General features: G+C 48.1%; 1 protein-coding gene and 1 non-coding gene across 3 annotated transcripts in view; both read left to right on the top strand.

Moving 5' to 3' along the window:
- mta3 (metastasis associated 1 family, member 3) overlaps window positions 1-7,267 on the top strand; it is a 28,702-nt gene extending 21,435 nt beyond the window's left edge. The window contains exons 15-19 of one of the 2 annotated variants that reach the window (XM_076033488.1): window positions 1,440-1,532; window positions 1,664-1,825; window positions 3,215-3,246; window positions 3,340-3,458; window positions 6,595-7,267. In XM_076033488.1, coding sequence (XP_075889603.1) covers window positions 1,440-1,532; window positions 1,664-1,825; window positions 3,215-3,246; window positions 3,340-3,458; window positions 6,595-6,766 — 578 coding nt within the window. In that variant the 3' untranslated portion in view covers window positions 6,767-7,267. Of the gene's footprint in view, window positions 1-1,439; window positions 1,533-1,663; window positions 1,826-3,214; window positions 3,247-3,339; window positions 3,469-6,594 lie in introns of both variants that reach the window. The other variant, XM_076033489.1, reaches the window with a different exon arrangement.
- A 3,986-nt stretch (window positions 7,268-11,253) lies between these two features.
- Window positions 11,254-11,347, top strand: trnai-uau (transfer RNA isoleucine (anticodon UAU)). The gene is made up of 2 exons: window positions 11,254-11,291; window positions 11,312-11,347. It is a non-coding gene; the product is annotated as a tRNA-Ile (tRNA).
- The last annotated feature ends 1,782 nt before the right edge of the window (window positions 11,348-13,129 follow it).

Below are 13,129 nucleotides of genomic sequence, written 5' to 3' on the forward strand. Positions count from 1 at the left end.
ATTTCCTTTTTGCACATCCATGTCCGCCGCCGTGGTGTCTGTGAGGCGAGGCGAACTGTGACTGTCGCAACTTGAAGAGAAGGGAGCTCGGAGAGATGATGTCAGGACCTTCTAGTAGCCCCCACCCCCGCCCCCGCCGCAGTAGGTCAGGTGGTCCAATTAGACTCCATCAGCTGCAACCCCCCCCCTGCCCCCCCGCCCCCCTTCCGCTGCCGCCCCCACTTCCGCCTTCCTGTGTCCCGATCATGCAATATTCATACGAATCCATCATGTCGCCTCGTGTAAAATCCTGCGGGGGGATTTTTCCATTCAGGGGCCATTTGCCCCCCCCCGCTCCCCCCCCCACCTCTTTCCCTCCTCCCCCCCCCCCCTACACATCCCTCATTTTTCTAACAGCTGCTGCTGCAAACACTCTGCATCTTCTACCTCCATTTGTTTTGCCTCCTTCTTTCTTTCTCTTTCATCACTGTGTGAATGTGAGAGTCGACTTCGAATAAAGTCACACCTGAAAGCATCTCCTCCGAGTCCTTGTGCTTCATGTGTCCCGTGTTTTCTCGTGTCCATCAACTCCACCACACTCACAGGGACATTGGCTCCACCTCCAGTGCCTGCTGTCATGACGCCACATCCATATCGTGATTTTTTTGGTTTTTGGTTTTGTTATGCTCACGGCACTTTGTTTTTCATGTCTGTGTGCATGCCAGCATGGACTCACATCTTCATGTACGTGCATGTGGGGCAAGATTTCATCCCTGAAAGACAGCGAATCAGCACGTCAGGCAACTCTGTCACACTTTAAAGGTCCTGTTCTGAGCAAAAAAAAATAAAAAATTGCGGTTTCAATATTTCACAATGATAACCCGTCTCTTTTAGCCCGTCAGCGAACGAACCCTGGCTCGCTTTGCTTTTCAGGAAGTGCGTACTTAAACAGAATCAGGAACCTGGGCCCTATGTGATGTCACAGAGGGCAAAACAACTCTCAACACCCGTGGCCAGGTGGTGGCTCCGCCCTCTTTCACCCCCTTCCACAAAAGCAACAATAGCAGGAAGCTGGTACCCAGCGTTTGAGCAGGAGGGTTGTAAACAGAGGGCTAAATATGCTCTTTTCTGAGGCTCTAGAGAGTTTTTTCTTTGGATAGAGATTCATGCGAGGCAGTGGCTCCACTTTCGAGTTTGGGAGACCTGAATGTGATGACCTTTAAACCCTGAAGGTCTTTTCATTCAGACTGTCAACGTCGGGCTGGACGCATCATCCACCGTTCTGTCTCCAAGCAGGTCTCTACATTAGCGGCAAGAACTGATGGAGAGCATCCAGAAAACCTGATGAGGGTCACAGTGAGATTCTCTTGCAGCCTCTAGAAGCCCTGCACTGATTTGTCAACTGTGTGTGTGTGTGTGTGTGTGTGTCTGTGTGTGTGTGTGTGTGTGTGTGTGTTCAGACATGTTAAGGGTGTCGGAGGGTCAGGGGACACGCCTGCCCAAAACCAGAGCGGCCCAGCGCAGCACTCTGACCAGTGTTCTGCAGTTCCTAGGTAAACCAGCAGCATGCACGTCCACACACACACTCACACACCTGGCCGTGAGCCCCCCTGCCCGATGGCTGCCGCCAGGCTGCAGGTGGGAGTCAGCTGATGCAGCTCCAGTCTGCTGTCTCTCCTTCCAGAGTCTCGCCCGGCCAGCCACGCCCCTCGCTCCCACCGCACCGCCGGCCTGCAGACGCCCCCCCCGAGACGCCTCCTCTCCTCTCTCCCGCACGGCCCCCACGGCATGCTGGGAAAGCGCAGCTACCACCACCACAGCAGGACTGAGCCGGACAGGCGCTCAGGTGGTGCACACGCCAACCGCAGGGCCGCTGCTGGGGTCGCGTCGCTCGGTTAGACTTGATCTGACTTGATGGCGTTGATCACCAGTAGAAGATCAGCGTCAGAACGTCAGGGTTCTGTGTCCTTTCATACCAGAAGCTTCTGAATTTGGCTCTACTTACAGCAGAAGTGGCAAAAGTACTCACATTCTGTACTTCAAAAATTGGGATACTTGTGTAAAAAACAAATAATCTGGTAAAAGTACTCTTTTTATCAAGTAAAGTAAGAAGGTACAGGTTCTGAAATGTACTTATGGAAAAAGTTTTATTTATTTTATTTTATTTATTTTTAAATGCCATTAATGAGACAATACACTTGTTGATTTTTAAAGAAGTAAAATGTTGTAACAGAATAATCTGGACTGAACTGACCAGAGGTCAGAGGTCTTGACAAGCATCTGCAGAATTTTGAACAGCTTTGCTTCTCTCAATACAATGTTTTTTTCAACTTCTATTATTGGATGTTGACACTTCTAATAGCAATAACCAATTTTATTTTCCACACGTTTATTTTTCCTCTGTACTCAAAACATACTGAACAGTGACCCCAAAGCCAAGGTAAAAATAATTTCCCCTTAAAAAAAAATATATATATAAAAAAATAAAAACATCCACTTAGATATTGAACTACACAACAGCAGAGTTCATATAGCTCCACTTCAAGCAACAACTAGAATGAATAATAGTGAATTACCTTGAACTTTTAAACACTTCCAAACACAAAAGTAACCAGCATGTTTTTCTAACGTAAGAGGCGCAAAGTACAGATATTTCTCTACAAATGTAGGGAGTCAATGTAGAAAGTCATCAGAAAAATAAATATTAAAAGTAAAGAAAAGATCCTTAAAAAAAAGAAATCTACTTATATACAGTAACAAAGTATATGTACTTTGTTACCTCCCATCTCTGACCTGCAGGCTGTTCAACAGTCCACACAGTCAGTGCAGAGCTACAGCCTCTGATGGCTCTCCACTCAAAACACACCTGCCGCCATTATGATGATGGAACTTGTTCTCGAGGAGCTGTTCCATCTCTGTCGCCAGACACTGACACACTCAACGGAAATGGAAAATGTGATTGGGGCCAGCATTTGAACTCCTGTGAGCAACTTCACTGGAAAAAAATAAAAATCCAGCGCAGTAATGTGTGTGTGATTGGTGGACACAGGTCAGAGGTTCTGCTGATTCTTACCAAAACCAGCTGACTGGAGGGAATGACAACACATTTTCAAACAGATGAATCTGCAAAGGGACCCCGATCCGAATGTTTTGTTTTATTTAGTGGTTACAGCACTTTTCATACTCATTTCAGAACCATGATGCAGACTTTTGCGTTTTTGTCTCTGCCTTGCAGAGAACCCAGGAACAACTGCTGGATCCCTCCTGGTAGGTCTCCTCCTCTTTGAAAGAAGTGAGCCGCTGCTTTTCGGCCTCTGCCGATAAAGGTTGCAGACAAATGTTTTTGTTTGTTTTTTGCAGCACAACGGCCGCAACAGCGGCAGCGGAAGCACCCGCGGCGGAGTCATGATCCGCAAGAGACGCCCCAACTGGATCGACGCCCCCGACGACAGCTTCTTCCTCGTCACCCGGGAGACCAGGTAAGCAAAGGTGACCCCTTTCTGACCTCTGATTGGCTGATTGTGTGAGCGAGTGTGAAGCGACGGCGGTGGACGCGAGGACGTGAGCTGAGAGTGTGAGAGCTGACTGAGAGTTATCTTTAATGCTGCCCTGACCTCCGAGTACACACACACACACACGCACACACACACACACACACACACACACACACACACGCACACACACACACACACACACACTTTGAGCTGCTAATGATTCAGTGTTTGCATGTGAGAAGAGAGAGAAAGATGTTCTTCCATTAGGCTGGTGTCTAGATGAGCCATGGCACCGCCCCCCCCTCCAACCCTACCCTCGCCTCTACCCCACCCCCGACCATCAAGGCTAAAATTAGTGCCGCTAACCAGAGCAGGCGAGGCAGCCGGGAGCCGAGCACCGCTGGGCCCCGGCTGGAAACACAATCAACACCTCCGTCCAGGCCGGGGTGCACTCTCATGGATCGGATCCCTCAGCAGCAGCAGCAGCAGCAGCAGCAGCAGCAGCAGCAGCAGCAGCGCTGCTCTGATTGGTCGCCTCGGCCAGTGATTGTCCTCCAGACTTTTAAGTGCTGTTGGGAGTGGAGAGCAGCATCAGATGCGCTCTGAGAGGAGAGTCGCGGTCAATAATCCGGCTGTTGAACAACTGCGTCTGATTCCCTCATTGACTCTGAAGCCGGATAGTCAGCTGACTGGCGGCTCCAGGTGAAAAACCTCTGCTGCTCCTCCGTCCAGATCTCAGCTCTGGATTTCGCAGGAAATCTTTGCTGTCTCTGTGTAGTTACACCAGAGCCTTGCGGGGGGGGGGGGGGGGGGTCTGCTCTGGGTTTGCTGATTTTAACATTTTGACATCACAGCAGGTAGAAGGAACCAGGTGAGATCCTGAGGTTAGGTGAGACATTGGGAAACAGGAACCAATAATCATCAACTACCGTCGGCTGTTTGATGCAGAACTAGAACAACGGTACGCCTCCTGCAAACAGCAGCGTCTGGCGGCGGGAACACGAGAGGAACATTAGAAAACAGGAGGGGAGGCAGCAGAGGGGCGCAGATGAGACAGTTTGATGTGTTTGCCTGTGGATCCTCTGTTTGCTGCTCGTCCCCCTGCGGCCCAGCTGAGCTGACAAACGGCCCCGGCTTTGGATAATGTGCCGCCGGAGGAAAATCTGCTGCTGCTGCTGCTGCTGCTGCTGCTGCTGCTGCTCTTTCTCTCTCAGTCATGCTGAGAACCAATCAGCATCAGCCCATTTTGGCTGAGTGATGTATGTATGTGTGTATGTATGTGTGTGTGTGTGTGTGTGTGTGTGTGTGTGTGTGTGTGTGTGTGTGAGAGAGAGAGAGTGGGGGGGGGGGGGGAGAAGAGAGAGAGAGAGAGAGAGAGAGAGAGAGAGAATTCTGTGGAGCGTTTTGCTCTCGCTGTAAATCCGATGAGCGCTGCGGCCAATCAGCTGCAGGGATCTCACAGCAGGCAGCTGCAGTATGGAGGATCACCTCCACACCTGGTGAGGTGTTGTGTGTTCGGACCAGGATCCAGCAGGGTGGCTCCTTTTTTTCAATGCAGTTGCTCCCCAGGTGCATGAAGACATAAAGGTTTCCGGCTTCTGAGTCACTTCCACGTTTTTGCTCCTGCAGAGCATGAAGCAACCGCATTGTCGCTTCCCATCGTGCATCTGTAACCCACATGCCGCATCAGCCAATCAGAATGAGCCGAGACTATTAGAGATTATTATGAAGAGTGTTTCGGGTTGGAGCCGTCCTGAAGTTTAATTTTGTGTTGCGGTCTGTGGGGGAAAAAAAAAAAAATCCTTTTTGGGCATTGCTTCATAAAAAAAAAAAAAATAAATGAACCAGGACTAAGGGGGCAGGGTGTCACTCTGGGTGTCACAAACAGAGCGTAAAATGGCAGCAGCTGGATTCTTTCCCACTATTATCTGTCATTGCAGTGTTGACTGAGTCTTGACTGGTCTTGATCAAAAAACCTGAATGCGCCCGTTCCGACACCTGAGACAAGACCCAGTAAAAATGCCTCCGAGTCCAAGACTCTTAAAGAGTGGCCTTGAGACCAAGACCAAGCTCGACTACTAAAACACTGTCTTTTAAAGCATCCACGGTCCACTTCCGACAAATTTTAATCAGTGATGTTTTGAACATGTTAACTGCCGCTGTCTGTGAAATCAGGCTTCCTGTCTCTCCCTCCTCCTCTCCCCCTGTCCTTTCAGTCTGGAAAGCACCTCCAAGTCCTTTTACAAGCCTGCAAATCCTGTCACGGCTCGACTCTCCATGGCCTCGTAACATTTATATTTATACGTCAGGAGCTCCATTTCGGCAGCAGAATCAATTCTGCTTCTGCCCTGAAATGAACATTTTTCAATGACCCTCCTTTTGTTGGATGGAGCCGGCGAGTGAGACTTCATGATCTTACACAGCAGCTTCTCGAGCTTCTCGGCTCCCTGGAACACATGGCGCTTTTCCCGCTTGATAAGTGCAAAGTAATGATAATAATCACACTAATAACGATAATAATAACAAATAACAATATATACACATTGCAAATTTGTATTCAGTGCTTACATGGTAATATATGTTAGCATGCTGGCTAATGTTAGTATTTGCTAGCATGCTAACGTTGGCTGTGGCTGCACATGTAATCAGACGGTTGCGCTGTGGTGAAATTTTGTCTGTGTAGCCCTCCCGCTGTGATTTCCTGGGCGAAAAAAAAAGTAGAAATGCAAAGTAGAAAGCCTGCTAGCTGCCGTGTAGCAACCAGCAGCTTCCAGTTGAGATTTGAGACGCACGTGGTTAAATTTTGGCGGAATCGATTAATCGATTAAATGCTGAAGTTTGCTAACAGGGTTAAATTGCAGTGAAAAGCTTATTTATACAGCACCTTAAAAAAAATGTAAAAATGTCTTTTCTTCAAAAAAACATCATGTGGCTGTAAATTGTGGTTGCGGTGCTCCTGTTTAGTTTCTTTTTTCAAAGACTCCTGCTCGACGCCGCTGAATTCCACCCCGACGAGCGTCTCACTAGCGCCGAAGCCGAAATCTGCTCTGAATCCCTGTTTCTTCTCCTCCTCTCCTCTCTCTGCTGCTCGCATGCCCCGCCCCGTCGTCCACGCCTCCAGGAGGGCCAGGCGAATGCTGTCGCGGTCCCAGCTGAGGCACGCCTGCCGTCAGCCCTGCGAGCAGATCACCCTGCGTAGGGCCTCCCAGGGGCCGCCGCAGGGGCTGGTCCTGGCCCCTCCTCACCCTCACCCCAGCCTGAGGATGCGAGGCCCCATCGTCATCCACGACTGACCTTCCGGAGGGCCGACCTGCCGCCGCCGCCGCCGCCACCACCTGGCAGCGCTCACTGCGACCGACCGACCGCCACCTCGCACCCCCTCAGCACCTGCTCCGCAGACACTCTGCGCCCCCGTCACACGCCCCTTCACCACCGGAAGGATGTGATGCAATAGAACTGAACTCCCCCCCCGCCCCACCTAACCTGCTCCTCCTCCCCTCCTCCTCCCCCAGGTGTGAGTGCTACCTGTCGTCGGAATGCGTTTGTACATGTAATGACAGAGTGTGTGTAAGGGAGAGAGAGAGAGAGAGAGAGAGAGAGAGAGAGAGAGAGAGAGAGAGAGAGAGATTGTGTGTGTGTGTGTGTTGGTTGCGTGGATGCTGATGAGAGACCTCCCTGTTTTTCTTTGTTCTTTGATTTTTCTCAGAGATACGGACAGAAATGACGGAAGCGGAAACCTTGTGTGAACTTTGTGTCGATCGTGAATTGTTGTGAAGTTTCAGCAGTTTGTATGGACTTTTTTTTCGGGGGGGTGGGCGGGTGGGGGGGGGGGGGATTCAGGGTGGGATGGGGCGGGATTGATTGTGTGCTGACAGAGATTCGTAAAAGAGGCAAACTTAGCGGAAATATGCACTACTACAAAAAATGTCCCCGGCAGCCTCGTTTTCTCTTTTCGTTTTTTTTCTCCCCTCGTTCTTTTTGTTTCCTTAAACGGCTGCTTGAAATCTTTGTTTTTTTGACTCGCGGCCATTTCCACACCCTCCTCCTCCTGAACTTTGTAAAATCCATCGTGTGCAGGGAAAAAGATACTGAACGAGAAGGGGAAACCTTGTCAGCTCTCCAGAAGAAACCCCCCCCCTCCTCCCCCTCCCCTCCCCCGCCGCTCTGTATTATACTGTATATCTCAGCACGCCGCTGTAAATCTCCTCATCCTGTTTCTTATGGCTGTGCCGACCCGACCCGACCCGACCCTGCTGACTGTTGCACTTCCTGCAGCAGGAGAGGACACGCCCCCTCCTCATCTGCGGATGACTTGCACCTGCAACATTTAGAGGTGTAAAAAAAAGGAAAAAAAGGGACGGTGTGTGGTCTTCAGGGCCGGACTGCAACACTTCTCTTCTCCCTCGGTCTCTCTGCTGCTGCTGGATGACGCCGAGGCCTCAGGCTGAGGTGGAGCGAACCCCACTGAACTGGCCAGCCAACCAGTCGGACTCTCACTGGCTGAGCGGCCAATCAGCACGGCCACGGACGCAGAATTAAAGGCCTTTTCGAACCGGATGAATAATTTGTCTTAAAAATCACATTTTTAAAATGCTGATTGATTTTTTTTTTTTAAATTTCGCTTAAAATTGTGAGAAACATGCTGCAAAAAGCAATCGTTCCATTTTTTTTTTTTTTTTTAGATGAATTTCGATTTGTCTGAATTTTCACAAAGGTTGTGTGGACGTGTTTTCACATCACCTCCAAAAACATAATCAACAGTGGCTGATGAGCTCAAACATTTTGAATTCTGCAAGTTTTGCTTGTTGACACTAACGGGGACGACGCCACACGACCGGCGTCTGTTAAAGACCCTAGACACATCCAGGAGCAGCCGTGGCCACTTCTGCATGTTGTTTTTTTTTGAGACGGTGAGATTCTGCCTCTCTCAAGTGATTCCTTGTTGTAATCGGAGGCCAAACCCGCAAAGTTCCCCATCATCTTGTGAATTTCTTTGTCCATGTTTCTGTTGCAGCCAGCGTGACTGCTTTTGAAAGGAACATTTCTCACTTTGGCCCTGTTTATTTCTCCCTCATCCGCTGTGTCAAGGCCTTTAAGGGGTCACAAGGTCAGCGAGCTTGTAGACGTGGTCCTCTCTACCCGGAGGACTGCCACGTCGTGTCCAGCCTCCAGGTGTGACATCATGATTTTTGAAAACGGCCTCGCCGCCGCATGTCTGAGAGGCCGTGGCAGCGGCCGCTCGGGTCGCACAACAATTTCTTCTCTTTCATTCAGAATGTTTATGTTAGTGTTTCCTGTATGTCATGTATTGAACTATGAATATGCTGAGAACAATAATAATGATGATAACAATGATAATAAAAAAAAAAAAACAGCAACAAGAACAGGGCAGTGGCGTCCCCTGGTGTCCAGTCTGAGCGAGTCTTTGTGCTGGTGTGTGTGTGTGTGTGTGTGGGGGGGTGATATATGGCGCACACACACACACACACACACACACACACACACACACACACACACACACACACACAGAGGAAGAAATAAACATCACTAAAGTCAGGCAGCACTGAAGAATGAGGGCTCTTCATACAACATTCATCACCTTCATGGGAAGCCTGTAGGCCGCCTGAAGGTGTTTTTCCCCTTCCCCCTCCACAGCTGTGCCACCAAATGTGTTGTTGATGATTTTAGTCTGTTTGACTGTTTATTTCCTTCAACACCCCGCAGACCAAAAAAATACACACACAGACACACACACACTCACACACACACTGCCTGGCCAAAAGAAAAGTCGCCACCAAAAATACAGGTCACACATTCTAATATTTTGTTGGCCCGCCTTTAGCTTTGATTACGGCATGCATTCGCTGTGGCATTGCTTCTGCAATGTCACAAGATTGATTGATTTCCATCCAGTGTTGCATTCATTTCTCACCAAGATCTTGCATTGATGATGGTAGAGTCTGACTGCTGCGCAAAGCCCTCTCTAGCACATCCCAAAGATTCTCAATGGGGTCTGGACTCTGTGGTGGCCAATCCGTGTGTGAAAATGATGTCTCATGCTCCCTGAACCACTCTTTCACAATTTGAGACCGATAAATCCTGACATTGTTATCTTGGAATTATAGCCGTGTGATCAGGGAAGAAAAAAATCCATTGATGGAATAACCTGGTCATTCAGTCTATTCAGGTGGTCAGCTGACCTCATTCTTTGAGCACATACTGTTGCTGAACCTAGACCTGACCAACTGCAGAAACCCCACACAGGCTTGTACAGTAGGCACTAGGCATGATGGGTGCATCACTTCATCTGCCTCTCTTCTTACCCTGATGCACCCATCACTCTGGAACAGGGTAAATCTGGAGAAAAAAAAAAGGCTTCAATTTGCTGGGGAGCATAAAAATTGGACTCTGGAGCAATGGAAGAAGGTCATGTGGTCCGATGAGTCCAGGTTTACCCTGTTCCAGAGTGATGGGCGCATCAGGGTAAGAAGAGAGGCAGATGAAGTGATGCACCCATAATGCCTAGTGTGTGAAATAGGCATATATTAGAGTGTGTGACCTGTATTTTTGGTGGCGACTTTTTTGGGGGGGCCCAGACAGTGTGTGTGTGTGTGTGTGTGTATATATTCTAATTTTGGCCCGAGAGCAATGTAATGAAAACTCAGTTTACGTAAAGATCATGAAACATGGTGCAGGAACGCTTGTTAAATGTCCCGTTTTATGAAAAATTTACATCACCCGTCTGCTCTGTGTTCCTGTCGGAGACTCAGAGAGGAGAGAAGTCCTTCCTCCACCTCCTTTATTTGCTCCACATTTGTCTGTGTGTGTGTGTGTGTGTGTGTGTGTGTGTGTGTGTGTGTGTGCAAAGCTGGAGGTCAACTGTCTGCGATGTCACATCTCAAGTTAGCAGCCACACCCGAGCCAGGCTCAAAAACTAACAACAAAAATACTGCCAGCCAGGCAGGGTGATGACGAGTGATTCCATTTTCCTCCATAAGGCAGAATTCAGAGGTAGGAAGGACATTTTTGTGTTTCATTTTTTTAAAGTTGAGGTTTCTCTGACTTTCAGACATTGAATTCAAATTTGAGTGGGCAACTTTAACAACAACAACAAGAACAACAACGATAATAATACATATGTCCATCTTCCGAGAGATTATTTAGTCCCCTACTACATGAGGGTAGGTTAAACAAAACGTCAGTTTCATCAGGGAGATGTAAACACAATAAATAGTTATTGCATTGTTATGTTTAATGTTTAAAGCGTGTACAATATTGAAAACGACCGAAATAAACTCACTAAACTAAACACCGGGCTCAACATGCTGTTTTCTGGACATCCGCAGATAATTCTCTTTCACTACAATCTAAAAATGAAAAACAAAGATATATATATATATTTTTTTTTAAAATGTCGGAATAAAAGGCCCTTAAAACGCTAAACTAATTCCGCACATAGAAATATAACAATCGCGTGGCTCAGTTAATCGGTAATCGGCCTGTATGATTGATCAAGTCTTTTGACCTTTCATTAAAGCCGTAAAAACCGGCTGTTCAAAAGTCCGTATTGTTCGCTTCGCCCCTGAACGCAACACTCTGTGTTCTACCGAGTCATCGACCGGGGACGTTTATTTCCGCTCACCACAATATCCCATCTCTCTACAAACGTCTAATAATCCGTGACATTTTACGGAGTGTTGGGGGGAAAAAAGAGAAAGGTCTTAGAATTCACGTCCTGAATGAGCCATTATATCTACACTTCGCATGAACATTGCCAGTCGCTCCAGTGGCGCAATCGGTTAGCGCGCGGTACTTATAAGACAGTATTCTGCTGAGCAATGCCGAGGTTGTGAGTTCGATCCTCACCTGGAGCAGTCTTTTGCCGCCGAAACCGCTACACATGAATGTTTAATAACAATACATTTGCACACACACGTCTTAATTCCGGCTTCTCTTTGTCATTTTTTCATTTCAAATTCTCTGTTTCCAACGTGGAGCGTTAACAACGGCTGCGGAGGGTGGTGGGAGGGATTGTTTATAGTCGGCCCTTCGAGAAGCGGCTACGGTAGTTTCCCGACCTTTAGTTTAGCTTCGGTATTAAAGTAAAGTAAAATAAAAAAACAACAACAACAAAAAAAAACACAATAATGTTATATATATATTGACCGGAAAACTGCAGGAGAATCAGACAGAGGGGGCACACCGGAGATGGCACAGCTGTGACGTCACACGAAGGTTCCCCCTTGTTTCACAATCTCAGCTGAGAGTAACTGCAAAAAATAGCATATGAACGTATGGATGACATTTTACTTCCTTGTATGAGTAAACATAAACATCTGAGGCACGCGCTGCCAGCCGAAACCGTTTACTGACGTCATCAGTCCGCCAGACACTCGGTGGTAACTCTGGTTTTCCCATTCTTCCCATTTTATATTTTCTTTCGTTGTCTGTTTCTTTTTTACGTAAGGTCAAGAAAAAAATACATTTCTTAGGCAAACACAATTGACCACAATAATGTTTTAAAAAGCAAAAAAACCAAAACTCGCCTCTGTTTTCTCAACGTGTGGTCCGGCAGCGCCCTCTGTCAGTCAAAGGACACAAGGCAGCTGCTATAGGTAGGGAGGAAAAGAAAACAAGTCCTGTGACCGCTGGAGGGCGCTCCAGCTACGCCAATCACATTTTCGACTCGGTTAGTTGTGGCGACAGACTTGCAGTGTTGGGTTACAACTTGGTCAGTCTGCCGACATGTTGCATTAGTTTTGTTGAACTGACAGATCCACAACCACCAGGGGTCGCTAAATACACTTTCTACCGATAAATCTTTCTGGTAGACCTAATTCTTTGATTCCTTCTCTCCTCTCTGGTGTCCGGTGTGTGTGTGTGTGTGTGTGTGTGTGTGTGTGTGTTTTCTTATCTCCTATTTACGTGTGTGTGTATCTGTCCTGTTAAGCCCTTTAAAGCTGGGAATGAACAAGCGGAAGATTGCTGTAATTATGTGACCCAGATGTCTCGGGTCCAGATCTTCCTGGCTGAAAATGAGAGTGCAGATCAGGGCCTCGGACCTCCCGTCACCCCCCCCCCCTCCCCCCCTCCTTCTTATCTAGCTGGGACACAATCATTGAGCACTTAGTAACAGAGGGGGTCGGACTTGTGTGTGTGTATGTGTGTAAGCATGTGTGTGTGTGTGTGTGTGCATAATTTGAGGGAATGTGTGCAAGTGTGTGCGTGCTTAAGCTCATCCGATCCATGTAAACACGAGGGATCAGATTTTGGAGTGTGGGGCTCTTGTTCTTGGCACTCCGGATTAGACCCAACAGTTTTTTTTCTATATTTTTTAATTTACTCTCCTCAGCTGCTGCCATAAGACGCTAAAGCCGAGCATCAGCCAATCAGACAGCCCCATCCGGCCCATCCCTTCCAGTGTCCATCCTCACCCATACGCTGAGGTCACCAGGTGGCTGGTGGCTGAACACACTCTCTCTCTCTCTCTCGCTCTCTCTCTCTCTCACTCACACACACACACACACACACACACACACACACACACACAGTTACTGGCAGAATGGCTCAGCTGGCCACTTTTAAGTCAATGAGAAGATTGCCGGTTGGAGTGTGATGTGTGCATGCGTGTGTGTGTGAGCGTGTGTGTGTGCGTG

Source organism: Nelusetta ayraudi, unplaced genomic scaffold (genome assembly GCF_046127955.1).
Source record: "Nelusetta ayraudi isolate G7.1 ecotype Tasmania unplaced genomic scaffold, CSIRO-AGI_Nayr_v1 ptg000042l, whole genome shotgun sequence".
In the NCBI taxonomy this organism is placed as follows: Eukaryota; Metazoa; Chordata; class Actinopteri; order Tetraodontiformes; family Monacanthidae; genus Nelusetta; species Nelusetta ayraudi.